This window comes from Taudactylus pleione, unplaced genomic scaffold (genome assembly GCF_031769625.1).
Source record: "Taudactylus pleione unplaced genomic scaffold, aTauple2 ptg001334l, whole genome shotgun sequence".
NCBI lineage: Eukaryota > Metazoa > Chordata > Amphibia > Anura > Myobatrachidae > Taudactylus > Taudactylus pleione.
Window position 1 is genome coordinate 3,798,908 of NW_028285734.1, and position 27,303 is coordinate 3,826,210.

Consider the following 27,303-nt stretch of genomic DNA (forward strand, 5'->3'; position numbering starts at 1 on the left):
AACTAGGCAGATAGTGATTGTAGAATACGTGCTCACTGGAAAACATGCTATGCAGCAGCTAACAAATATCGGTATCTCATTGTGTATTTCGGGTTCACTAGATAATCCTGCTGCCTCAGAACACTGGGGTCACAGGTTCCAACTATCTGTGTGGAGTTTGTATGTTCCCTCTGTGTTTGCGTGGGTTCCCCCTGGTTGCTCCAGTTTCCACCTACTCTCCAGAAACGTACTGGAGAGATAATTGGCTTTGGACAAAAATATCCCTTGTGTGTCTGTGTCTGTGTGTACAGTGCATCCGGAAAGTATTCACAACGCTTCACTTTTTCCACATTTTGTTATGTTACAGCCTTATACCAAAATGGAATAAATTCATTTTTGTCCTCAAACTTCTACACACAATACCCCATAATGACAACGTGTAAAACATTTTTTTGAGGTTTTTGCAAATTTATTTAAAAAAAAAAAAAAAACACTAAGAAATCACATGTACATAAGTATTCACAGCCTTTGCCATGAAGCTCAAAATTGAGCTCAGGTGCATCCTGTTTCCACTGATCATCCTTGCGATGTTCCTACAGCTTAATTGGAGTCCAACTGTGATATTCAGTTGTTTGGACATGATTTTGAAAGGCATACACCTGTCTATATAAGGTCCCACACTTGACAGTGCATGTCAGAGCACAAAGCAAGCATGAAGAGGAATTGTCTGTAGACCTCCGAGACAGCACTGCTCACACCCCTACTTACAGTCCTGATTAACTCCTTAACATATGCCATTACTCCTCTGAAGAAACAGTCACTTGATGGAGAAATGCGTCAGTCCTTAATACTTTGGGGTATATTTACTAAAGTGAGGTTTTTTTTTTAAGTGGAGATGTTGCCCATACCAACCAATCAGATTCTACTTAACATTTAACTAGCACCTTCTCGAAGATAATAGCTAAAGTCTGGTTGGTTGCTATGGGCAACATCTCCACTTCTAAAAACTTTCACTTTAGTAAATATACCCCTTTGACTGCAACGTTGTTGCTGCTCTGTTTTCAGTACCCATTGGTCGTGTTGTAAGCTATCATTTCACAATTCAGGGGAGATAAAGGACAAAAAGGAGCAGAGTGATATTGTATTTTTACAGGTTCCTCAAGGGTTCTGCCATAGTAACCTCGCGACATGAATGTTAGTACGGGGTTTGTGGTCAGCGGCGTGGCTACAGGTAACGTCAGTTGCCCTGGTGGATGAGTTTGGGTTGATGTAAGCAGAGGGCCACGTTCACATGTTGAGTCATTACTGCGCTGGTTTGCGGAGGAGCAGACATTTGCGATGGCCGAGAGGCCGATGAGCACAACATGTTCCTTGCACATTGGTGAACCTAGGTTATTTTAGCATAAAGGGAATACTAATATAAGATTGGGGGTGGAGAGGGTACATTGTCAGGGACGTGCGTTCCCTGCTTTATGGAGAGGTCTTTCTCTCTGTGCTAGGATTTTCCACCGGTCTTGTTACACACTTTATGCTTTTTTTTTTTATCCTTCCAGTCGTAATTAAATTATCTTTTATTAATATGGTGCCAGTAAGTGTCCGTAACACTGTACAAAGAAAATGACAATAATACACTCAAACAATACAATATAAAAAGGTTCAAAGAGACAGGATAGAGGGGAGCGGCATGGAGGAGGAGGAGTAAGAGTAATAGGTTGCAGTAGTCCAGGCAGGAGATGATGAGGACAGGAATGATTTGGTTGCCTCCAAGGTGAGGAAGGGTCTGATCCTGGAGATGTTGCAGAGGTGGAAGCGGCAAAATTGGGAGATTGCATGCATGTGGGTAGTGAGGGAGAGGGTGACCCCCCCCCCCCCCCCCGGTAGTGAGGGAGAGGGTGACCCAAGACAGCAGATGTGAGGGACCGTAGAGGGGTGGGAAGGAAAAAAAAGGATCCTGTAAGGGGCGAAGGACACCCCTAGCATCATTTTGTACAATGTGAACAGAGCAACAAACACATAAAGACGATGGCCAGGTCCCCTCATACTCTATGGCGGCGTAGTGTCAATATGATGGTGAAGCTTGGCAGATTCTTCCCCTCCTGGAGTTACCGAGGCTCGCTTACAATGTAGGAGGCGTCTCCTAAGGCCGGAAAGTAGAAATGCACCTTATAGTCCGTACACGGGCAAAACCAAGTTATAGACCGATACCCTGCACCATAGCAGCAGCCAGTCCCTATATAACGTTGGGGGATTATTGTAAGGGAAAAGTTGCAGGTATAAAATGCTGGGTCAGTCATATTATATAAACCAGTTTTAGGCCGATCTTTATATGTGTTGGATAATGCAGTAGAGAAACCGTATAACATAGCACGATGTAGCATGTAGTATAATGCCTAGTATTGTATAATGTGATGGAATAGCTCTGGCTGGGATAGCCGCTGCTGCTGACACTTGGAATTTCTCATTGTGGCACTTTATCCCCATAGGGTCATGCATGTTTTAGCCGCTGCGAGGGAAGAATGTTCTGGTTCGTTCTATTACAGGGATCAGGGTCGGCAGCTACTACCCTGGGACGGTGGGGTGGGGGCTAACCTGGCCCATGGTACAATCACACCCGTATAGCGGCATCCATTCATGATGAGCCCTTGTCCCGCTGTCCTGACCTTTGATCGCTGCCAGTGAGGACAGTGAAACATCCACAGACCTCGTACGGGACACTACATATAATAAATATGAAGGCGCTCATCTGCAGAAAGTCCCAGAGTCTCCCCGGTTGCCGTCTCCATATAACAAGAGCGACCTGGGCGGACTGCACTGAAGACTCTTATTTTTCCCTATGTAAAAGCTGGACTTACTGAGACACGGACTAAATGCGCCATGGGGCGCGAAACGCGTCATTTAGTGAAATACAGGCAGATTGTATTGTGAAATAGGTAAGTACATAATGCAGACACACATAGACAGACAGACGAGAGATAATACAGGAAGCACAAGCTGTGGTTAAGGTGCTGATCAATAACGTCCACACTCGGTGAAGAACTTTGCCAAAAGGGAGAGAGACTGCGCCTCCTCCAGCATTCTTCTCCCATGGATACCACTGTTGGGCTCGATGAGAGTACCTCCCTTTCACCAGCGTCCAGTTCCTGGACTTAACACTGTAATGTTTGTTGGAGGAAATCATGGTAAAGTTAGAGTGTCCTTGAGATGTTGTACGTTGGCCGTAGTGTCCAACTTTCTGGAGATTATTGGTGGATTTGGTCTTGACAATGGCGTTACCCGTATCCGATGGCTAAGACAGCTCATCATTCCAGGACAAGTGACAGGGCTTGCACAGCAGGTGGCCTTTCAGCGGATAGCAGCCACTTTCCGTTGGCTCAAGGGACAAGAGCACCTGACATCGCTGAAACACAAGGCAAAGAATGATGGAATGTGCTACATAGGACTCCAAGGGCAAATATCTATATTTATCTACAGTATCCGTTATATACACACACATATAGTACTGTCGACCTGATTATAGATGCATATACAGTATACACACACACACATTATATTATATATATATATATATATATACACACACACACACACACACACAGATATATACACATATAGTAATACTGTCCACTTGATTATAGAGTACCGGTCACCTATCCATGGCAGAGGCTCGTCCAAAGACGCAGCCAGTAGCCTCGGCATGCCTCAACTGACACAGCCGACACCCCCTCCCCATTTCCTTCAACACTCCCCCCTACCCGGCCCGAACAGCAGCAGACTGTCAGCGGCGTCTGCTACCGCACTGTGTCCATCGACGCGGGATCACATTTGCACATGCGCAAATCTTAAACCATCAGCCAATTGCAACCGAATCGCCGCCGGCCCATAGTGCACTAGGAACTGGAGTCTTCATGCCTCAGTGATGTCACAAGTTCCCGGTGAACTGATAAATAATCATATAGTCCGCACAATGGCTCCTTCCGCTGAATAGATGACAGATATAAGTTTTCAATATTGTTCTCTAGCAGGTGAACAGGTCATTCCGATACATACTAGAAGTTCACATGTTTCTACATTGTGTTCCTCTAAGGGGCTCACCTCACAGCGATAGCAGTTCTCATGGAAGTTGCGTCCAATACATTCAATTTTATAGGAGTCTTGCCCGTTCTTTGGTACTATGGGCTCTTCACAAACGCTGCATATAGGTGCATATTTCCTGTAAGATACCAAGCGACAAACAGATCAGTGCTATGACCTCTACCAGACCAACCAGCTTAGGGCATATGCTGCATCACTATTCCATGTATAAGGAATACCTTCTGCTGCGCATAGTGTCCTATACTTATGACATCACCAGTGTGGTGGAGAAACGCGCCATGTTTTTGGCATTCAGTTTTTTGGTGGATCTACAAAATGTGTTTTAATATTCCACGCACAGCGACACTTTTCAGCTTCAAACAATATTCAGACACTATTTATCAAACAGATTTTCAATACATCCTTTAACTTTAATTAAGGAGCTTAAATGCCATATGATAGTTGCGTAATGATCACGTCATTATATACTACTCTATGAAACCAGAGGCTGATGTATAAGAAGGATGCCATATGTGAGCCTATGTTGTCCTTGACCGCCATATACAATTCCCTTCCACCATAAATTGTTCTTCCATACCTATGCACCACTATACCGCGTTTCAGTGACCTGTAATGTGTTGGACATCCATATAATACCCTGTGATGCCATATAATACCCTGTGCTGCCATATAATACCCTGTGATGCCATATAATACCCTGTGCTGCCATATAATACCCTGTGATGCCATATAATACCCTGTGCTGCCATATAATACCCTGTGATGCCATATAATACCCTGTGCTGCCATATGTCAAACGCTCCTTAACAGTGTCGGACTGGGATATGAAGGGGCCACTATGGGAATGAAGTGGTAGGGTTTTCATACCTAAGATGTGTGGTCATCCAGCAGTGGAGGTCTGGTCATCCACTTAGCTAACCATTAGGTGAATATTTTTGTCATTTATATACAAGCTCAGAGAGCACCCATGTTTATCATTGGTCCTGCTCCACCATGTAACTGACCCTCTAATAGGATAACAATGCATAATTCGAGTCTGGAACCTGACACCTAGAGTAAGGGGTGGAGCCCTTCAGACAGTAGGGCCCACTGGGAGTTTCCCCTGTTTCCTAGTGGGCCAGTCCATCCAGGCTCATTTACAGTGTTCATTCTAAACTGAGAAATCAGGAAGGGAAGAGTTTAAAAGTTCATTAATATTAGGATCCTACCCGAGGGGTTAGATTTACAATATGCCGGATATTTCCTCCCAAGTCACATTTTTTACACTATCTCTAAGGGACTGAAGGCTAACCAGCAGAGCTGACACTTCCCCGTCACACATTCCACACCAGGCATAATACAATCTACTTATTGCAGGCTGGCCAATAATCTCCCATCGTAGTTAGGGTATAATCCCGGCAGGGCATACCTGTAATAGTCCTCTGCACAATGAACATCATTATACTCATCCACGGCAAAGCTCTCATCGGCGATCATCCGGTTACACACCACACACCGGAAGCATTCTGGGTGGTAACCGTCACCCATGGCGCGTACAATGTGCTGTAGGATCAGTGTCTGGCACTTGGCACATTTCTCTAGTGTGTCCTGCAAGTAAGAGAACAACACCATTTACTACCAGGAATGAATAAGTTGAGAATAATGAACCACCTTACCCCACCCCTCCCCCTCTCCACCGCAAAACCTGCCGCATCTTACCAAATGCACCAATCAAAACTCAGAGAAATAAAGTACCATGGATCTGATGCCCATAGTCCTCTTCAGAAACCACTATAACTGCTACTTGTAAATTTGGACGCATACTACCATATAGCCCCCATCGCCAAATCCACCACCTGTTGGCAGCGGAGTTGTGGAAATGTACAAAGCGTAGATCATCTCACATTTATACACCGATTCGCGTTTCGCTCACATGTCCGTTATGCTTTAGGGCCCGATTCAGCAGTGGAAGGAATTGCAAAGCTCTATGCAAGCATCTTTGCAATTCTCTTGCATGCATGAATGATTCAAGCTGCACCCACAGACGTAGCATCGGATTATCGCGTGATCCTTTGGGGTCTGTGTGACGTCACGCAGGCCGGCCATCGCAGATGTCCAAAATGAGGCTAGGAAATCTCCGTCTGCCAACAGTGGAGGCTGCCGCCTAACTCCTCCCCCTCCCCAAACGGCAGCAGACTGTCAATCACTACAGTCTGCTGCCGCTCTGCGTGCAATCACACAGGACCCATTCTGGACGTGTGCAGATTCCCGGTAATCGTGCAATGCTATCGTTAGTACAACGATATCTGTGACATCAGAGGACAGTGCGCAATCCTGCTGCCAAGCACAATAATGACCCTTTATGGACTATTTCATCTGTTTACCAGCAGCTCTGGAATCGGATCACAGATATCCGGGGTGTAGGATTCGCTCATGCTGAAATGTATAATATCAGCAATTCATGTGCGCGGTGCCCGTGGGAGTGGGAGGAATGTGCAAGTGTAAGACAAAATGTGAGATTCTAGGAAAAGTCTTTATACAGCAAAATAGCAAGGTCACCGCTCCCTGGGTATAATTCCTACTAGCTCTGCTCGGGCTCCCTGGGTATCATTCCTACTAGCTCTGCTCGGGCTCCCTGGGTATCACTCCTACTAGCTCTGCTCACGCTCCCTGGGTATCATTCCTACTAGCTCTGCTCAGGCTCCCTGGGTATCACTCCTACTAGCTCTGCTCACGCTCCCTGGGTATCATTCCTACTAGCTCTGCTCAGGCTCCCTGGGTATCACTCCTACTAGCTCTGCTCAGGCTCCCTGGGTATCACTCCTACTAGCTCTGCTCAGGCTCCCTGGGTATCACTCCTACTAGCTCTGCTCAGGCTCCCTGGGTATCACTCCTACTAGCTCTGCTCAGGCTCCCTGGGTATCACTCCTACTAGCTCTGCTCAGGCTCCCTCTGCTCAGGCTCCCTGGGTATCACTCCTACTAGCTCTGCTCAGGCTCCCTGGGTATCATTCCTACTAGCTCTGCTCAGGCTCCCTCTGCTCAGGCTCCCTGGGTATCACTCCTACTAGCTCTGCTCAGGCTCCCTGGGCATCATTCCTACTAGCTCTGCTCAGGCTCCCTGGGTATCACTCCTACTAGCTCTGCTCAGGCTCCCTGGGTATCACTCCTACTAACTCTGCTCAGGCTCCCTGGGTATCACTCCTACTAGCTCTGCTCACGCTCCCTGGGTATCATTCCTACTAGCTCTGCTCAGGCTCCCTGGGTATCACTCCTACTAGCTCTGCTCAGGCTCCCTGGGTATCACTCCTACTAGCTCTGCTCAGGCTCCCTGGTTATCACTCCTACTAGCTCTGCTCAGGCTCCCTGGGTATCACTCCTACTAGCTCTGCTCAGGCTCCCTCTGCTCAGGCTCCCTGGGTATCACTCCTACTAGCTCTGCTCAGGCTCCCTGGGTATCATTCCTACTAGCTCTGCTCAGGCTCCCTCTGCTCAGGCTCCCTGGGTATCACTCCTACTAGCTCTGCTCAGGCTCCCTGGGTATCATTCCTACTAGCTCTGCTCAGGCTCCCTGGTTATCACTCCTACTAGCTCTGCTCAGGCTCCCTGGGTATCACTCCTACTAGCTCTGCTCAGGCTCCCTGGGTATCACTCCTACTAGCTCTGCTCGGGCTCCCTGGGTATCTCTCCTACTAGCTCTGCTCGGGCTCCCTGGGTATCACTCCTACTAGCTCTGCTCGGGCTCCCTGGGTATCACTCCTACTAGCTCTGCTCGGGCTCCCTGGGTATCACTCCTACTAGCTCTACTCGGGCTCCCTGGGTATCACTCCTACTAGCTCTGCTCGGGCTCCCTGGGTATCACTCATACTAGCTCTGCTCACTCTCCCTGGGTATCACTCCTACTAGCTCTGCTCAGGCTCCCTGGGTATCACTCCTATTAGCTCTGCTCAGGCTCCCTGGGTATCTCTCCTACTAGCTCTGCTCAGGCTCCCTGGGTATCACTCCTACTAGCTCTGCTCAGGCTCCCTGGGTATCGCTCCTACTAGCTCTGCTCAGGCTCCCTGGGTATCATTCCTACTAGCTCTGCTCAGGCTCCCTGGGTATCACTCCTACTAGCTCTGCTCAGGCTCCCTGGGTATCATTCCTACTAGCTCTGCTCAGGCTCTCTGGGTATCATTCCTACTAGCTCTGCTCAGGCTCCCTGGTTATCACTCGTACTAGCTCTGCTCAGGCTCCCTGGTTATCACTCCTACTAGCTCTGCTCAGGCTCCCTGGTTATCACTCCTACTAGCTCTGCTCAGGCTCCCTGGGTATCACTCCTACTAGCTCTGCTCAGGCTCCCTGGGTATCACTCCTACTAGCTATGCTCAGGCTCCCTGGTTATCACTCCTACTAGCTCTGCTCAGGCTCCCTGGGTATCATTCCTACTAGCTCTGCTCAGGCTCCCTGAGTATCATTCTTACTAGCTCTGCTCAGGCTCCCTGGGTATCACTCCTACTAGCTATGCTCAGGCTCCCTGGGTATCACTCCTACTAGCTCTGCTCAGGCTCCCTCTGCTCAGGCTCCCTGGTTATCACTCCTACTAGCTCTGCTCAGGCTCCCTGGTTATCACTCCTACTAGCTCTGCTCAGGCTCCCTGGTTATCACTCCTACTAGCTCTGCTCAGGCTCCCTGGGTATCATTCCTACTAGCTCTGCTCAGGCTCCCTCTGCTCAGGCTCCCGGGGTATCACTCCTACTAGCTCTGCTCAGGCTCCCTGGGTATCATTCCTACTAGCTCTGCTCAGGCTCCCTGGTTATCACTCCTACTAGCTCTGCTCAGGCTCCCTGGGTATCACTCCTACTAGCTCTGCTCAGGCTCCCTCTGCTCAGGCTCCCAGGGTATCACTCCTACTAGCTCTGCTCAGGCTCCCTGGATATCACTCCTACTAGCTCTGCTCAGGCTCCCTGGGTATCACTCCTACTAGCTCTGCTCAGGCTCCCTGGGTATCACTCCTATTAGCTCTGCTCAGGCTCCCTGGGTATCATTCCTACTAGCTCTGCTCGGGCTCCCTGGGTATCTCTCCTACTAGCTCTGCTCGGGCTCCCTGGGTATCACTCCTACTAGCTCTGCTCGGGCTCCCTGGGTATCACTCCTACTAGCTCTGCTCGGGCTCCCTGGGTATCACTCCTACTAGCTCTGCTCGGGCTCCCTGTGTATCTCTCCTACTAGCTCTGCTCGGGCTCCCTGGGTATCACTCCTACTAGCTCTGCTCGGGCTCCCTGGGTATCACTCCTACTAGCTCTGCTCGGGCTCCCTGGGTATCACTCCTACTAGCTCTGCTCGGGCTCCCTGGGTATCACTCCTACTAGCTCTGCTCGGGCTCCCTGGGTATCACTCCTACTAGCTCTGCTCGGGCTCCCTGGGTATCACTCCTACTAGCTCTGCTCGGGCTCCCTGGGTATCACTCCTATTAGCTCTGCTCGGGCTCCCTGGGTATCTCTCCTACTAGCTCTGCTCAGGCTCCCTGGGTATCACTCCTACTAGCTCTGCTCAGGCTCCCTGGGTATCACTCCTACTAGCTCTGCTCAGGCTCCCTGGGTATCACTCCTACTAGCTCTGCTCAGGCTCCCTAGGTATCACACCTACTAGCTCTGCTCAGACTCCCTGGGTATCATTCCTACTAGCTCTGCTCAGGCTCCCTGGGTATCATTCCTACTAGCTCTGCTCAGGCTCTCTGGGTATCACTCCTACTAGCTCTGCTCAGGCTCCCTGGTTATCACTCCTACTAGCTCTGCTCAGGCTCCCTGGTTATCACTCCTACTAGCTCTGCTCAGGCTCCCTGGGTATCATTCCTACTAGCTCTGCTCAGGCTCCCTCTGCTCAGGCTCCCGGGGTATCACTCCTACTAGCTCTGCTCAGGCTCCCTGGGTATCATTCCTACTAGCTCTGCTCAGGCTCCCTGGTTATCACTCCTACTAGCTCTGCTCAGGCTCCCTGGGTATCACTCCTACTAGCTCTGCTCAGGCTCCCTCTGCTCAGGCTCCCAGGGTATCACTCCTACTAGCTCTGCTCAGGCTCCCTGGATATCACTCCTACTAGCTCTGCTCAGGCTCCCTGGGTATCACTCCTACTAGCTCTGCTCAGGCTCCCTGGGTATCATTCCTACTAGCTCTGCTCAGGCTCCCTGGGTATCACTCCTATTAGCTCTGCTCAGGCTCCCTGGGTATCATTCCTACTAGCTCTGCTCGGGCTCCCTGGGTATCTCTCCTACTAGCTCTGCTCGGGCTCCCTGGGTATCACTCCTACTAGCTCTGCTCGGGCTCCCTGGGTATCACTCCTACTAGCTCTGCTCGGGCTCCCTGGGTATCACTCCTACTAGCTCTGCTCGGGCTCCCTGGGTATCACTCCTACTAGCTCTGCTCGGGCTCCCTGGGTATCACTCCTACTAGCTCTGCTCACGCTCCCTGGGTATCACTCCTACTAGCTCTGCTCGGGCTCCCTGGGTATCACTCCTACTAGCTCTGCTCGGGCTCCCTGGGTATCTCTCCTACTAGCTCTGCTCGGGCTCCCTGGGTATCACTCCTACTAGCTCTGCTCGGGCTCCCTGGGTATCACTCCTACTAGCTCTGCTCGGGCTCCCTGGGTATCACTCCTACTAGCTCTGCTCGGGCTCCCTGGGTATCACTCCTACTAGCTCTGCTCGGGCTCCCTGGGTATCACTCCTACTAGCTCTGCTCGGGCTCCCTGGGTATCACTCCTACTAGCTCTGCTCGGGCTCCCTGGGTATCACTCCTATTAGCTCTGCTCGGGCACCCTGGGTATCTCTCCTACTAGCTCTGCTCAGGCTCCCTGGGTATCACTCCTACTAGCTCTGCTCAGGCTCCCTGGGTATCACTCCTACTAGCTCTGCTCAGGCTCCCTGGGTATCACTCCTACTAGCTCTGCTCAGGCTCCCTAGGTATCACACCTACTAGCTCTGCTCAGGCTCCCTGGGTATCATTCCTACTAGCTCTGCTCAGGCTCCCTGGGTATCACTCCTACTAGCTCTGCTCAGGCTCTCTGGGTATCACTCCTACTAGCTCTGCTCAGGCTCCCTGGTTATCACTCCTACTAGCTCTGCTCAGGCTCCCTGGTTATCACTCCTACTAGCTCTGCTCAGGCTCCCTGGGTATCACTCCTACTAGCTCTGCTCAGGCTCCCTGGGTATCACTCCTACTAGCTATGCTCAGGCTCCCTGGTTATCACTCCTACTAGCTCTGCTCAGGCTCCCTGGGTATCATTCCTACTAGCTCTGCTCAGGCTCCCTGGGTATCATTCTTACTAGCTCTGCTCAGGCTCCCTGGGTATCACTCCTACTAGCTCTGCTCAGGCTCCCTGGGTATCACTCCTACTAGCTCTGCTCAGGCTCCCTGGGTATCACTCCTACTAGCTCTGCTCAGGCTCCCTGGTTATCACTCCTACTAGCTCTGCTCAGGCTCCCTCTGCTCAGGCTCCCTGGTTATCATTCCTACTAGCTCTGCTCAGGCTCCCTGGGTATCACTCCTACTAGCTCTGCTCAGGCTCCCTGGGTATCATTCCTACTAGCTCTGCTCAGGCTCCCTCTGCTCAGGCTCCCTGGGTATCACTCCTACTAGCTCTGCTCAGGCTCCCTGGGTATCATTCCTACTAGCTCTGCTCAGGCTCCCTGGTTATCACTCCTACTAGCTCTGCTCAGGCTCCCTGGGTATCACTCCTACTAGCTCTGCTCAGGCTCCCTCTGCTCAGGCTCCCAGGGTATCACTCCTACTAGCTCTGCTCAGGCTCCCTGGGTATCACTCCTACTAGCTCTGCTCAGGCTCCCTGGGTATCACTCCTACTAGCTCTGCTCAGGCTCCCTGGGTATCATTTCTACTAGCTCTGCTCAGGCTCCCTGGGTATCACTCCTACTAGCTCTGCTCAGGCTCCCTGGGTATCATTCCTACTAGCTCTGCTCGGGCTCCCTGGGTATCTCTCCTAGTAGCTCTGCTCGGGCTCCCTGGGTATCACTCCTACTAGCTCTGCTCGGGCTCCCTGAGTATCACTCCTACTAGCTCTGCTCGGGCTCCCTGGGTATCACTCCTACTAGCTCTGCTCGGGCTCCCTGGGTATCACTCCTACTAGCTCTGCTCACGCTCCCTGGGTATCACTCCTACTAGCTCTGCTCAGGCTCCCTGGGTATCATTCCTACTAGCTCTGCTCAGGCTCCCTGGTTATCACTCCTACTAGCTCTGCTCAGGCTCCCTGGGTATCATTCCTACTAGCTCTGCTCAGGCTCCCTGGGTATCATTCCTACTAGCTCTGCTCAGGCTCCCTGGGTATCATTCCTACTAGCTCTGCTCAGGCTCCCTGGTTATCACTCCTACTAGCTCTGCTCAGGCTCCCTGGTTATCACTCCTACTAGCTCTGCTCAGGCTCCCTGGTTATCACTCCTACTAGCTCTGCTCAGGCTCCCAGGGTATCATTCCTACTAGCTCTGCTCAGGCTCCCTGGGTATCACTCCTACTAGCTCTGCTCAGGGTCCCTGGGTATCACTCCTACAAGCTATGCTCAGCCTCCCTGGTTATCACTCCTACTAGCTCTGCTCAGGCTCCCTGGGTATCATTCCTACTAGCTCTGCTCAGGCTCCCTGGGTATCATTCTTACTAGCTCTGCTCAGGCTCCCTGGGTATCACTCCTACTAGCTATGCTCAGGCTCCCTGGGTATCACTCCTACTAGCTCTGCTCAGGCTCCCTCTGCTCAGGCTCCCTGGTTATCACTCCTATTAGCTCTGCTCAGGCTCCCTGGGTATCACTCCTACTAGCTCTGCTCAGGCTCCCTGGTTATCACTCCTACTAGCTCTGCTCAGGCTCCCTGGGTATCATTCCTACTAGCTCTGCTCAGGCTCCCTGGGTATCATTCCTACTAGCTCTGCACGGGCTCCCTGGGTAAAATTCCTACTAGCTCTGATCGGGCTCCCTGGGTATCACTCCTACTAGCTCTGCTCGGGCTCCCTGGTTATCACTCCTACTAGCTCTGCTCGGGCTCCCTGGTTATCACTCCTACTAGCTCTGCTCGGGCTCCCTGGGTATCACTCCTACTAGCTCTGCTCGGGCTCCCTGGGTATCACTCCTACTAGCTCTGCTCGGGCTCCCTGGGTATCACTCCTACTAGCTCTGCTCGGGCTCCCTGGGTATCTCTCCTACTAGCTCTGCTCGGGCTCCCTGGGTATCACTCCTACTAGCTCTGCTCGGGCTCCCTGGGTATCACTCCTACTAGCTCTGCTCGGGCTCCCTGGTATCACTCCTACTAGCTCTGCTCACGCTCCCTGGGTATCCTCCTACTAGCTCTGCTCAGGCTCCCTGGGTATCATTCCTACTAGCTCTGCTCAGGCTCCCTGGGTATCACTCCTACTAGCTCTGAGGCTCCCTGGGTATCATTCCTACTAGCTCTGCTCAGGCTCCCTGGGTATCATTACTACTAGCTCTGCTCGGGCTCCCTGGGTATCATTCCTACTAGCTCTGCTCGGGCTCCCTAGGTATCACTCCTACTAGCTCTGAGGCTCCCTGGGTATCATTCCAACTAGCTCTGCTCAGGCTCCCTGGGTATCATTCCTACTAGCTCTGCTCAGGCTCCCTGGTTATCACTCCTACTAGCTCTGCTCAGGCTCCCTGGGTATCATTCCTACTAGCTCTGCTCAGGCTCCCTGGGTATCATTCCTACTAGCTCTGCTCAGGCTCCCTGGTTATCACTCCTACTAGCTCTGCTCAGGCTCCCTGGGTATCACTCCTACTAGCTCTGCTCAGGCTCCCTCTGCTCAGGCTCCCTGGGTATCACTCCTACTAGCTCTGCTCAGGCTCCCTGGGTATCATTCCTACTAGCTATGCTCAGGCTCCCTGGTTATCACTCCTACTAGCTCTGCTCAGGCTCCCTGGGTATCATTCCTACTAGCTATGCTCAGGCTCCCTGGTTATCACTCCTACTAGCTCTGCTCGGGCTCCCTGTGTATCACTCCTACTAGCTCTGCTCGGGCTCCCTGGGTATCACTCCTACTAGCTCTGCTCGGGCGCCCTGGGTATCATTCCTACTAGCTCTGCTCGGGCTCCCTGGTATCACTCCTACTAGCTCTGCTCGGGCTCCGTGGGTATCACTCCTACTAGCTCTGCTCATGCTCCCTGGGTATCACTCCTACTAGCTCTGCTCAGGCTCCCTGGGTATCACTCCTACTAGCTCTGCTCAGGCTCCCTGGGTATCACTCCTACTAGCTCTGCTCAGGCTCCCTGGGTATCATTCCTACTAGCTCTGCTCAGGCTCCCTCTGCTCAGGCTCCCTGGGTATCACTCCTACTAGCTCTGCTCAGGCTCCCTGGGTATCACTCCTACTAGCTCTGCTCACGCTCCCTGGGTATCACTCCTACTAGCTCTGCTCAGGCTCCCTGGGTATCACTCCTACTAGCTCTGCTCGGGCTCCCTGGGTATCTCTCCTACTAGCTCTGCTCGGGCTCCCTGGGTATCACTCCTACTAGCTCTGCTCGGGCTCCCTGGGTATCACTCCTACTAGCTCTGCTCGGGCTCCCTGGTATCACTCCTACTAGCTCTGCTCACGCTCCCTGGGTATCCTCCTACTAGCTCTGCTCAGGCTCCCTGGGTATCATTCCTACTAGCTCTGCTCAGGCTCCCTGGGTATCACTCCTACTAGCTCTGAGGCTCCCTGGGTATCATTCCTACTAGCTCTGCTCAGGCTCCCTGGGTATCATTACTACTAGCTCTGCTCGGGCTCCCTGGGTATCATTCCTACTAGCTCTGCTCGGGCTCCCTAGGTATCACTCCTACTAGCTCTGAGGCTCCCTGGGTATCATTCCAACTAGCTCTGCTCAGGCTCCCTGGGTATCATTCCTACTAGCTCTGCTCAGGCTCCCTGGTTATCACTCCTACTAGCTCTGCTCAGGCTCCCTGGGTATCATTCCTACTAGCTCTGCTCAGGCTCCCTGGGTATCATTCCTACTAGCTCTGCTCAGGCTCCCTGGTTATCACTCCTACTAGCTCTGCTCAGGCTCCCTGGGTATCACTCCTACTAGCTCTGCTCAGGCTCCCTCTGCTCAGGCTCCCTGGGTATCACTCCTACTAGCTCTGCTCAGGCTCCCTGGGTATCATTCCTACTAGCTATGCTCAGGCTCCCTGGTTATCACTCCTACTAGCTCTGCTCAGGCTCCCTGGGTATCATTCCTACTAGCTATGCTCAGGCTCCCTGGTTATCACTCCTACTAGCTCTGCTCGGGCTCCCTGTGTATCACTCCTACTAGCTCTGCTCGGGCTCCCTGGGTATCACTCCTACTAGCTCTGCTCGGGCGCCCTGGGTATCATTCCTACTAGCTCTGCTCGGGCTCCCTGGTATCACTCCTACTAGCTCTGCTCGGGCTCCGTGGGTATCACTCCTACTAGCTCTGCTCATGCTCCCTGGGTATCACTCCTACTAGCTCTGCTCAGGCTCCCTGGGTATCACTCCTACTAGCTCTGCTCAGGCTCCCTGGGTATCACTCCTACTAGCTCTGCTCAGGCTCCCTGGGTATCACTCCTACTAGCTCTGCTCAGGCTCCCTGGGTATCACTCCTACTAGCTCTGCTCACGCTCCCTGGGTATCACTCCTACTAGCTCTGCTCAGGCTCCCTGGGTATCACTCCTACTAGCTCTGCTCGGGCTCCCTGGGTATCTCTCCTACTAGCTCTGCTCGGGCTCCCTGGGTATCACTCCTACTAGCTCTGCTCGGGCTCCCTGGGTATCACTCCTACTAGCTCTGCTCGGGCTCCCTGGTATCACTCCTACTAGCTCTGCTCACGCTCCCTGGGTATCCTCCTACTAGCTCTGCTCAGGCTCCCTGGGTATCATTCCTACTAGCTCTGCTCAGGCTCCCTGGGTATCACTCCTACTAGCTCTGAGGCTCCCTGGGTATCATTCCTACTAGCTCTGCTCAGGCTCCCTGGGTATCATTACTACTAGCTCTGCTCGGGCTCCCTGGGTATCATTCCTACTAGCTCTGCTCGGGCTCCCTAGGTATCACTCCTACTAGCTCTGAGGCTCCCTGGGTATCATTCCAACTAGCTCTGCTCAGGCTCCCTGGGTATCATTCCTACTAGCTCTGCTCAGGCTCCCTGGTTATCACTCCTACTAGCTCTGCTCAGGCTCCCTGGGTATCATTCCTACTAGCTCTGCTCAGGCTCCCTGGGTATCATTCCTACTAGCTCTGCTCAGGCTCCCTGGTTATCACTCCTACTAGCTCTGCTCAGGCTCCCTGGGTATCACTCCTACTAGCTCTGCTCAGGCTCCCTCTGCTCAGGCTCCCTGGGTATCACTCCTACTAGCTCTGCTCAGGCTCCCTGGGTATCATTCCTACTAGCTATGCTCAGGCTCCCTGGTTATCACTCCTACTAGCTCTGCTCAGGCTCCCTGGGTATCATTCCTACTAGCTATGCTCAGGCTCCCTGGTTATCACTCCTACTAGCTCTGCTCGGGCTCCCTGTGTATCACTCCTACTAGCTCTGCTCGGGCTCCCTGGGTATCACTCCTACTAGCTCTGCTCGGGCGCCCTGGGTATCATTCCTACTAGCTCTGCTCGGGCTCCCTGGTATCACTCCTACTAGCTCTGCTCGGGCTCCGTGGGTATCACTCCTACTAGCTCTGCTCATGCTCCCTGGGTATCACTCCTACTAGCTCTGCTCAGGCTCCCTGGGTATCACTCCTACTAGCTCTGCTCAGGCTCCCTGGGTATCACTCCTACTAGCTCTGCTCAGGCTCCCTGGGTATCATTCCTACTAGCTCTGCTCAGGCTCCCTCTGCTCAGGCTCCCTGGGTATCACTCCTACTAGCTCTGCTCAGGCTCCCTGGGTATCACTCCTACTAGCTCTGCTCACGCTCCCTGGGTATCACTCCTACTAGCTCTGCTCAGGCTCCCTGGGTATCACTCCTACTAGCTCTGCTCGGGCTCCCTGGGTATCTCTCCTACAAGCTCTGCTCGGGCTCCCTGGGTATCACTCCTACTAGCTCTGCTCGGGCTCCCTGGGTATCACTCCTACTAGCTCTGCTCGGGCTCCCAGGGTATCACTCCTACTAGCTCTGCTCGGGCTCCCTGGGTATCACTCCTACTAGCTCTGCTCGGGCTCCCTGGGTATCACTCCTACTAGCTCTGCTCGGGCTCCCTGGGTATCACTCCTACTAGCTCTGCTCGGGCTCCCTGGGTATCTCTCCTACTAGCTCTGCTCGGGCTCCCTGGGTATCTCTCCTACTAGCTCTGCTCGGGCTCCCTGGGTATCTCTCCTACTAGCTCTGCTCGGGCTCCCTGGGTATCACACCTACTAGCTCTGCTCGGGCTCCCAGGGTATCACTCCTACTAGCTCTGCTCGGGCTCCCTGGGTATCACTCCTACTAGCTCTGCTCGGGCTCCCTGGGTATCACTCCTACTAGCTCTGCTCGGGCTCCCTGGGTATCACTCCTACGAGCTCTGCTCGGGCTCCCTGGGTATCACTCCTACGAGCTCTGCTCGGGCTCCCTGGTTATCACTCCTACGAGCTCTGCTCGGGCTCCCTGGGTATCATTCCTACGAGCTCTGCTCGGGCTCCCTGGGTATCACTCCTACTAGCTCTGCTCAAGCTCCCTGGGTATCACTCCTACTAGCTCTGCTCAGGCTCCCTGGTTATCACTCCTACTAGCTCTGCTCAGGCTCCCTGGTTATCACTCCTACTAGCTCTGCTCAGGCTCCCTGGGTATCATTCCTACTAGCTCTGCTCAGGCTCCCTGGGTATCACTCCTACTAGCTCTGCTCAGGCTCCCTGGTTATCACTCCTACTAGCTCTGCTCAGGCTCCCTGGGTATCACTCCTACTAGCTCTGCTCAGGGTCCCTGGGTATCACTCCTACTAGCTATGCTCAGCCTGCCTGGTTATCACTCCTACTAGCTCTGCTCAGGCTCCCTGGGTATCATTCCTACTAGCTCTGCTCAGGCTCCCTGGGTATCATTCTTACTAGCTCTGCTCAGGCTCCCTGGGTATCACTCCTACTAGCTATGCTCAGGCTCCCTGGGTATCACTCCTACTAGCTCTGCTCAGGCTCCCTCTGCTCAGGCTCCCTGGTTATCACTCCTATTAGCTCTGCTCAGGCTCCCTGGTTATCACTCCTACTAGCTCTGCTCAGGCTCCCTGGGTATCATTCCTACTAGCTCTGCTCAGGCTCCCTGGGTATCATTCCTACTAGCTCTGCACGGGCTCCCTGGGTAAAATTCCTACTAGCTCTGCTCGGGCTCCCTGGGTATCACTCCTACTAGCTCTGCTCGGGCTCCCTGGTTATCACTCCTACTAGCTCTGCTCAGGCTCCCTGGTTATCACTCCTACTAGCTCTGCTCGGGCTCCCTGGGTATCACTCCTACTAGCTCTGCTCGGGCTCCCTGGGTATCACTCCTACTAGCTCTGCTCGGGCTCCCTGGGAATCACTCCTACTAGCTCTGCTCGGGCTCCCTGGGTATCACTCCTACTAGCTCTGCTCGGGCTCCCTGTGTATCTCTCCTACTAGCTCTGCTCGGGCTCCCTGGGTATCACTCCTACTAGCTCTGCTCGGGCTCCCTGGGTATCACTCCTACTAGCTCTGCTCGGGCTCCCTGGTATCACTCCTACTAGCTCTGCTCACGCTCCCTGGGTATCCTCCTACTAGCTCTGCTCAGGCTCCCTGGGTATCATTCCTACTAGCTCTGCTCAGGCTCCCTGGGTATCACTCCTACTAGCTCTGAGGCTCCCTGGGTATCACTCCTACTAGCTCTGCTCGGGCTCCCTGTGTATCTCTCCTACTAGCTCTGCTCGGGCTCCCTGGGTATCACTCCTACTAGCTCTGCTCGGGCTCCCTGGGTATCACTCCTACTAGCTCTGCTCGGGCTCCCTGGTATCACTCCTACTAGCTCTGCTCACGCTCCCTGGGTATCCTCCTACTAGCTCTGCTCAGGCTCCCTGGGTATCATTCCTACTAGCTCTGCTCAGGCTCCCTGGGTATCACTCCTACTAGCTCTGAGGCTCCCTGGGTATCATTCCTACTAGCTCTGCTCAGGCTCCCTGGGTATCATTACTACTAGCTCTGCTCGGGCTCCCTGGGTATCATTCCTACTAGCTCTGCTCGGGCTCCCTGGGTATCACTCCTACTAGCTCTGAGGCTCCCTGGGTATCATTCCAACTAGCTCTGCTCAGGCTCCCTGGGTATCATTCCTACTAGCTCTGCTCAGGCTCCCTGGTTATCACTCCTACTAGCTCTGCTCAGGCTCCCTGGGTATCATTCCTACTAGCTCTGCTCAGGCTCCCTGGGTATCATTCCTACTAGCTCTGCTCAGGCTCCCTGGTTATCACTCCTACTAGCTCTGCTCAGGCTCCCTGGGTATCACTCCTACTAGCTCTGCTCAGGCTCCCTCTGCTCAGGCTCCCTGGGTATCACTCCTACTAGCTCTGCTCAGGCTCCCTGGGTATCATTCCTACTAGCTCTGCTCGGGCTCCCTGGGTATCACTCCTACTAGCTCTGCTCGGGCTCCCTGGTTATCACTCCTACTAGCTCTGCTCGGGCTCCCTGGGTATCATTCCTACTAGCTCTGCTCGGGCTCCCTGGGTATCATTCCTACTAGCTCTGCTCGGGCTCCCTGGGTATCACTCCTACTAGCTCTGCTCAAGCTCCCTGGGTATCACTCCTACTAGCTCTGCTCAGGCTCCCTGGGTATCACTCCTACTAGCTCTGCTCAGGCTCCCTGGGTATCACTCCTACTAGCTCTGCTCAGGCTCCCTGGGTATCACTCCTACTAGCTCTGCTCATGCTCCCTCTGCTCAGGCTCCCTGGGTATCACTCCTACTAGCTCTGCTCAGGCTCCCTGGGTATCACTCCTACTAGCTCTGCTCAGGCTCCCTGGTTATCACTCCTACTAGCTCTGCTCAGGCTCCCTGGGTATCATTCCTACTAGCTCTGCTCAGGCTCCCTGGGTATCACTCCTACTAGCTCTGCTCAGGCTCCCTGGTTATCACTCCTACTAGCTCTGCTCAGGCTCCCTGGGTATCACTCCTACTAGCTCTGCTCAGGCTCCCTGGGTATCACTCCTACTAGCTCTGCTCAGGCTCCCTGGGTATCATTCCTACTAGCTCTGCTCAGGCTCCCTGGTTATCACTCCTACTAGCTCTGCTAGGGCTCCCTGGGTATCACTCCTACTAGCTCTGCTCGGGCTCCCTGGGTATCACTCCTACTAAATCTGCTCGGGCTCCCTGGGTATCACTCCTACTAGCTCTGCTCGGGCTCCCTGGGTATCACTCCTACTAGCTCTGCTCGGGCTCCCTGGGTATCACTCCTACTAGCTCTGCTCGGGCTCCCTGGGTACCACTCCTACTAGCTCTGCTCGGGCTCCCTGGGTATCACTCCTACTAGCTCTGCTCGGGCTTCCTGGGTATCACTCCTACTAGCTCTGCTCGGGCTCCCTGGGTATCACTCCTACTAGCTCTGCTCGGGCCCCCTGGGTATCACTCCTACTAGCTCTGCTCGGGCTCCCTGGGTATCACTCCTACTAGCTCTGCTCGGGCTCCCTGGTTATCACTCCTACTAGCTCTGCTCGGGCTTCCTGGGTATCACTCCTACTAGCTCTGCTCGGGCTCCCTGGGTATCACTCCTACTAGCTCTGCTCGGGCTCCCTGGGTATCACTCCTACTAGCTCTGCTCGGGCTCCCTGGGTATCACTCCTACTAGCTCTGCTCGGGCTCCCTGGGTATCACTCCTACAAGCTCTGCTCGGGCTCCCTGGGTATCACTCCTACTAGCTCTGCTCGGGCTCCCTGGGTATCACTCCTACTAGCTCTGCTCGGGCTCCCTGGGTATCTCTCCTACTAGCTCTGCTCGGGCTCCCTGGGTATCACTCCTACTAGCTCTGCTCGGGCTCCCTGGGTATCACTCCTACTAGCTCTGCTCGGGCTCCCTGGGTATCACTCCTACTAGCTCTGCTCGGGCTCCCTGGGTATCACTCCTACTAGCTCTGCTCGGGCTCCCTGGGTATCACTCCTACTAGCTCTGCTCGGGCTCCCTGGGTATCACTCCTACTAGCTCTGCTCGGGCTCCCTGGGTATCACTCCTACTAGCTCTGCTCGGGCTCCCTGGGTATCACTCCTACTAGCTCTGCTCGGGCTCCCTGGGTATCACTCCTACTAGCTCTGCTCCGGCTCCCTGGGTATCACTCCTACTAGCTATGCTCGGGCTCCCTGGGTATCACTCCTACTAGCTATGCTCAGGCTCCCTCTGCTCAGGCTCCCTGGGTATCACTCCTACTACCTCTGCTCAGGCTCCCTGGGTATCACTCCTACTAGCTCTGCTCGGGCTCCCTGGGTATCACTCCTACTAGCTCTGCTCGGGCTCCCTGGGTATCACTCCTACTAGCTCTGCTCGGGCTCCCTGGGTATCACTCCTACTAGCTCTGCTCCGGCTCCCTGGGTATCACTCCTACTAGCTCTGCTCGGGCTCCCTGGGTATCACTCCTACTAGCTCTGCTCGGGCTCCCTGGGTATCACTCCTACTAGCTCTGCTCGGGCTCCCTGGGTATCACTCCTACTAGCTCTGCTCGGGCTCCCTGGTTATCACTCCTACTAGCTCTGCTCAGGCTCCCTGGGTATCATTCCTACTAGCTCTGCTCAGGCTCCCTCTGCTCAGGCTCCCTGGTTATCACTCCTACTAGCTCTGCTCAGGCTCCCTCTGCTCAGGCTCCCTGGTTATCACTCCTACTAGCTCTGCTCAGGCTCCCTGGGTATCATTCCTACTAGCTCTGCTCAGGCTCCCTCTGCTCAGGCTCCCTGGGTATCACTCCTACTAGCTCTGCTCAGGCTCCCTGGGTATCATTCCTACTAGCTCTGCTCAGGCTCCCTGGTTATCACTCCTACTAGCTCTGCTCAGGCTCCCTGGGTATCACTCCTACTAGCTCTGCTCAGGCTCCCTCTGCTCAGGCTCCCAGGGTATCACTCCTACTAGCTCTGCTCAGGCTCCCTGGATATCACTCCTACTAGCTCTGCTCAGGCTCCCTGGGCATCACTCCTACTAGCTCTGCTCAGGCTCCCTGGGCATCATTCCTACTAGCTCTGCTCAGGCTCCCTGGGTATCACTCCTACTAGCTCTGCTCAGGCTCCCTGGGTATCATTCCTACTAGCTCTGCTCGGGCTCCCTGGGTATCTCTCCTACTAGCTCTGCTCGGGCTCCCTGGGTATCACTCCTACTAGCTCTGCTCGGGCTCCCTGGGTATCACTCCTACTAGCTCTGCTCGGGCTCCCTGGGTATCACTCCTACTAGCTCTGCTCGGGCTCCCTGGGTATCACTCCTACTAGCTCTGCTCACGCTCCCTGGGTATCACTCCTACTAGCTCTGCTCACGCTCCCTGGGTATCACTCCTACTAGCTCTGCTCGGGCTCCCTGGGTATCTCTCCTACTAGCTCTGCTCGGGCTCCCTGGGTATCACTCCTACTAGCTCTGCTCGGGCTCCCTGGGTATCACTCCTACTAGATCTGCTCGGGCTCCCTGGGTATCACTCCTACTAGCTCTGCTCGGGCTCCCTGGTTATCACTCCTACTAGCTCTGCTCAGGCTCCCTGGTTATCACTCCTACTAGCTCTGCTCAGGCTCCCTGGGTATCACTCCTACTAGCTCTGCTCAGGCTCCCTGGGTATCACTCCTACTAGCTCTGCTCAGGCTCCCTGGTTATCACTCCTACTAGCTCTGCTCAGGCTCCCTGGGTATCATTCCTACTAGCTCTGCTCAGGCTCCCTGGGTATCATTTTTACTAGCTCTGCTCAGGCTCCCTGGGTATCACTCCTACTAGCTATGCTCAGGCTCCCTGGGTATCACTCCTACTAGCTCTGCTCAGGCTCCCTGGGTATCACTCCTACTAGCTCTGCTCAGGCTCCCTGGTTATCACTCCTACTAGCTCTGCTCAGGCTCCCTCTGCTCAGGCTCCCTGGTTATCACTCCTACTAGCTCTGCTCAGGCTCCCTGGGTATCACTCCTACTAGCTCTGCTCAGGCTCCCTGGGTGTCATTCCTACTAGCTCTGCTCAGGCTCCCTCTGCTCAGGCTCCCTGGGTATCACTCCTACTAGCTCTGCTCAGGCTCCCTGGGTATCATTCCTACCAGCTCTGCTCAGGCTCCCTGGTTATCACTCCTACTAGCTCTGCTCAGGCTCCCTGGGTATCACTCCTACTAGCTCTGCTCAGGCTCCCTCTGCTCAGGCTCCCAGGGTATCACTCCTACTAGCTCTGCTCAGGCTCCCTGGGTATCACTCCTACTAGCTCTGCTCAGGCTCCCTGGGTATCATTCCTACTAGCTCTGCTCAGGCTCCCTGGGTATCACTCCTACTAGCTCTGCTCGGGCTCCCTGGGTATCATTCCTACTAGCTCTGCTCGGGCTCCCTGGGTATCTCTCCTACTAGCTCTGCTCGGGCTCCCTGGGTATCACTCCTACTAGCTTTGCTCGGGCTCCCTGAGTATCACTCCTACTAGCTCTGCTCGGGCTCTCTGGGTATCACTCCTACTAGCTCTGCTCGGGCTCCCTGGGTATCACTCCTACTAGCTCTGCTCGGGCTCCCTGGGTATCACTCCTACTAGCTCTGCTCACGCTCCCTGGGTATCACTCCAACTAGCTCTGCTCAGGCTCCCTGGGTATCACTCCTACTAGCTCTGCTCTGGCTCCCTGGTTATCACTCCTACTAGCTCTGCTCAGGCTCCCTGGGTATCATTCCTACTAGCTCTGCTCAGGCTCCCTGGTTATCACTCTTACTAGCTCTGCTCAGGCTCCCTGGGTATCACTCCTACTAGCTCTGCTCAGGCTCCCTGGGTATCACTCCTACTAGCTCTGCTCAGGCTCCCTGGGTATCACTCCTACTAGCTCTGCTCAGGCTCCCTGGGTATCATTCCTACTAGCTCTGCTCAGGCTCCCTGGTTATCACTCCTACTAGCTCTGCTAGGGCTCCCTGGGTATCACTCCTACTAGCTCTGCTCGGGCTCCCTGGGTATCACTCCTACAAGATCTGATCGGGCTCCCTGGGTATCACTCCTACTAGCTCTGCTCGGGCTCCCTGGGTATCACTCCTACTAGCTCTGCTCGGGCTCCCTGGGTATCACTCCTACTAGCTCTGCTCGGGCTCCCTGGGTATCTCTCCTACTAGCTCTGCTCGGGCTCCCTGGGTACCACTCCTACTAGCTCTGCTCGGGCTCCCTGGGTATCACTCCTACTAGCTCTGCTCGGGCTCCCTGGGTATCACTCCTACTAGCTCTGCTCGGGCTCCCTGGGTATCACTCCTACTAGCTCTGCTCGGGCCCCCTGGGTATCACTCCTACTAGCTCTGCTCGGGCTCCCTGGGTATCACTCCTACTAGCTCTGCTCGGGCTCCCTGGTTATCACTCCTACTAGCTCTGCTCGGGCTTCCTGGGTATCACTCCTACTAGCTCTGCTCGGGCTCCCTGGGTATCACTCCTACTAGCTCTGCTCGGGCTCCCTGGGTATCACTCCTACTAGCTCTGCTCGGGCTCCCTGGGTATCACTCCTACAAGCTCTGCTCGGGCTCCCTGGGTATCACTCCTACTAGCTCTGCTCGGGCTCCCTGGGTATCACTCCTACTAGCTCTGCTCGGGCTCCCTGGGTATCTCTCCTACTAGCTCTGCTCGGGCTCCCTGGGTATCACTCCTACTAGCTCTGCTCGGGCTCCCTGGGTATCACTCCTACTAGCTCTGCTCGGGCTCCCTGGGTATCACTCCTACTAGCTCTGCTCGGGCTCCCTGGGTATCACTCCTACTAGCTCTGCTCGGGCTCCCTGGGTATCACTCCTACTAGCTCTGCTCGGGCTCCCTGGGTATCACTCCTACTAGCTCTGCTCGGGCTCCCTGGGTATCACTCCTACTAGCTATGCTCGGGCTCCCTGGGTATCACTCCTACTAGCTATGCTCAGGCTCCCTCTGCTCAGGCTCCCTGGGTATCACTCCTACTACCTCTGCTCAGGCTCCCTGGGTATCACTCCTACTAGCTCTGCTCGGGCTCCCTGGGTATCACTCCTACTAGCTCTGCTCGGGCTCCCTGGGTATCTCTCCTACTAGCTCTGCTCGGGCTCCCTGGGTATCACTCCTACTAGCTCTGCTCCGGCTCCCTGGGTATCACTCCTACTAGCTCTGCTCGGGCTCCCTGGGTATCACTCCTACTAGCTCTGCTCGGGCTCCCTGGGTATCACTCCTACTAGCTCTGCTCGGGCTCCCTGGGTATCACTCCTACTAGCTCTGCTCGGGCTCCCTGGTTATCACTCCTACTAGCTCTGCTCAGGCTCCCTGGGTATCATTCCTACTAGCTCTGCTCAGGCTCCCTCTGCTCAGGCTCCCTGGTTATCACTCCTACTAGCTCTGCTCAGGCTCCCTCTGCTCAGGCTCCCTGGTTATCACTCCTACTAGCTCTGCTCAGGCTCCCTGGGTATCATTCCTACTAGCTCTGCTCAGGCTCCCTCTGCTCAGGCTCCCTGGGTATCACTCCTACTAGCTCTGCTCAGGCTCCCTGGGTATCATTCCTACTAGCTCTGCTCAGGCTCCCTGGTTATCACTCCTACTAGCTCTGCTCAGGCTCCCTGGGTATCACTCCTACTAGCTCTGCTCAGGCTCCCTCTGCTCAGGCTACCAGGGTATCACTCCTACTAGCTCTGCTCAGGCTCCCTGGATATCACTCCTACTAGCTCTGCTCAGGCTCCCTGGGCATCACTCCTACTAGCTCTGCTCAGGCTCCCTGGGCATCATTCCTACTAGCTCTGCTCAGGCTCCCTGGGTATCATTCCTACTAGCTCTGCTCAGGCTCCCTGGGTATCATTCCTACTAGCTGCTCGGGCTCCCTGGGTATCTCTCCTACTAGCTCTGCTCGGGCTCCCTGGGTATCACTCCTACTAGCTCTGCTCGGGCTCCCTGGGTATCACTCCTACTAGCTCTGCTCGGGCTCCCTGGGTATCACTCCTACTAGCTCTGCTCGGGCTCCCTGTGTATCACTCCTACTAGCTCTGCTCACGCTCCATGGGTATCACTCCTACTAGCTCTGCTCACGCTCCCTGGGTATCACTCCTACTAGCTCTGCTCGGGCTCCCTGGGTATCTCTCCTACTAGCTCTGCTCGGGCTCCCTGGGTATCACTCCTACTAGCTCTGCTCGGGCTCCCTGGGTATCACTCCTACTAGCTCTGCTCGGGCTCCCTGGGTATCACTCCTACTAGCTCTGCTCGGGCTCCCTGGGTATCACTCCTACTAGCTCTGCTCGGGCTCCCTGGGTATCACTCCTACTAGCTCTGCTCGGGCTCCCTGGGTATCACTCCTATTAGCTCTGCTCGGGCTCCCTGGGTATCTCTCCTACTAGCTCTGCTCGGGCTCCCTGGGTATCACTCCTACTAGCTCTGCTCGGGCTCCCTGGGTATCACACCTACTAGCTCTGCTCGGGCTCCCTGGGTATCATTCCTACTAGCTCTGCTCAGGCTCCCTGGGTATCATTCCTACTAGCTCTGCTCAGGCTCTCTGGGTATCACTCCTACTACCTCTGCTCAGGCTCCCTGGTTATCACTCCTACTAGCTCTGCTCAGGCTCCCTGGTTATCACTCCTACTAGCTCTGCTCAGGCTCCCTGGGTATCACTCCTACTAGCTCTGCTCAGGCTCCCTGGGTATCACTCCTACTAGCTATGCTCAGGCTCCCTGGTTATCACTCCTACTAGCTCTGCTCAGGCTCCCTGGGTATCATTCCTACTAGCTCTGCTCAGGCTCCCTGGGTATCATTCTTACTAGCTCTGCTCAGGCTCCCTGGGTATCACTCCTACTAGCTATGCTCAGGCTCCCTGGGTATCACTCCTACTAGCTCTGCTCAGGCTCCCTGGGTATCACTCCTACTAGCTCTGCTCAGGCTCCCTGGTTATCACTCCTACTAGCTCTGCTCAGGCTCCCTCTGCTCAGGCTCCCTGGTTATCACTCCTACTAGCTCTGCTCAGGCTCCCTGGGTATCACTCCTACTAGCTCTGCTCAGGCTCCCTGGGTATCATTCCTACTAGCTCTGCTCAGGCTCCCTCTGCTCAGGCTCCCTGGGTATCACTCCTACTAGCTCTGCTCAGGCTCCCTGGGTATCATTCCTACCAGCTCTGCTCAGGCTCCCTGGTTATCACTCCTACTAGCTCTGCTCAGGCTCCCTGGGTATCACTCCTACTAGCTCTGCTCAGGCTCCCTCTGCTCAGGCTCCCAGGGTATCACTCCT

General features: G+C 54.3%; 1 protein-coding gene across 2 annotated transcripts in view; it reads right to left on the reverse strand.

Annotated features, from left to right (window-relative positions):
* Window positions 1-479: 479 nt before the first annotated feature.
* Window positions 480-27,303, reverse strand: part of FBLIM1 (filamin binding LIM protein 1) — a 45,346-nt gene continuing 18,522 nt past the window's right edge. For both annotated transcript variants that reach the window (XM_088463229.1, XM_088463228.1), the window contains exons 5-7: window positions 5,480-5,658; window positions 4,072-4,189; window positions 480-3,376 (exon numbers count right to left, since the gene is read on the reverse strand). In XM_088463229.1, coding sequence (XP_088319355.1) covers window positions 3,266-3,376; window positions 4,072-4,189; window positions 5,480-5,658 — 408 coding nt within the window. In that variant the 3' untranslated portion in view covers window positions 480-3,265. The remainder of the gene's footprint in view (window positions 3,377-4,071; window positions 4,190-5,479; window positions 5,659-27,303) is intronic.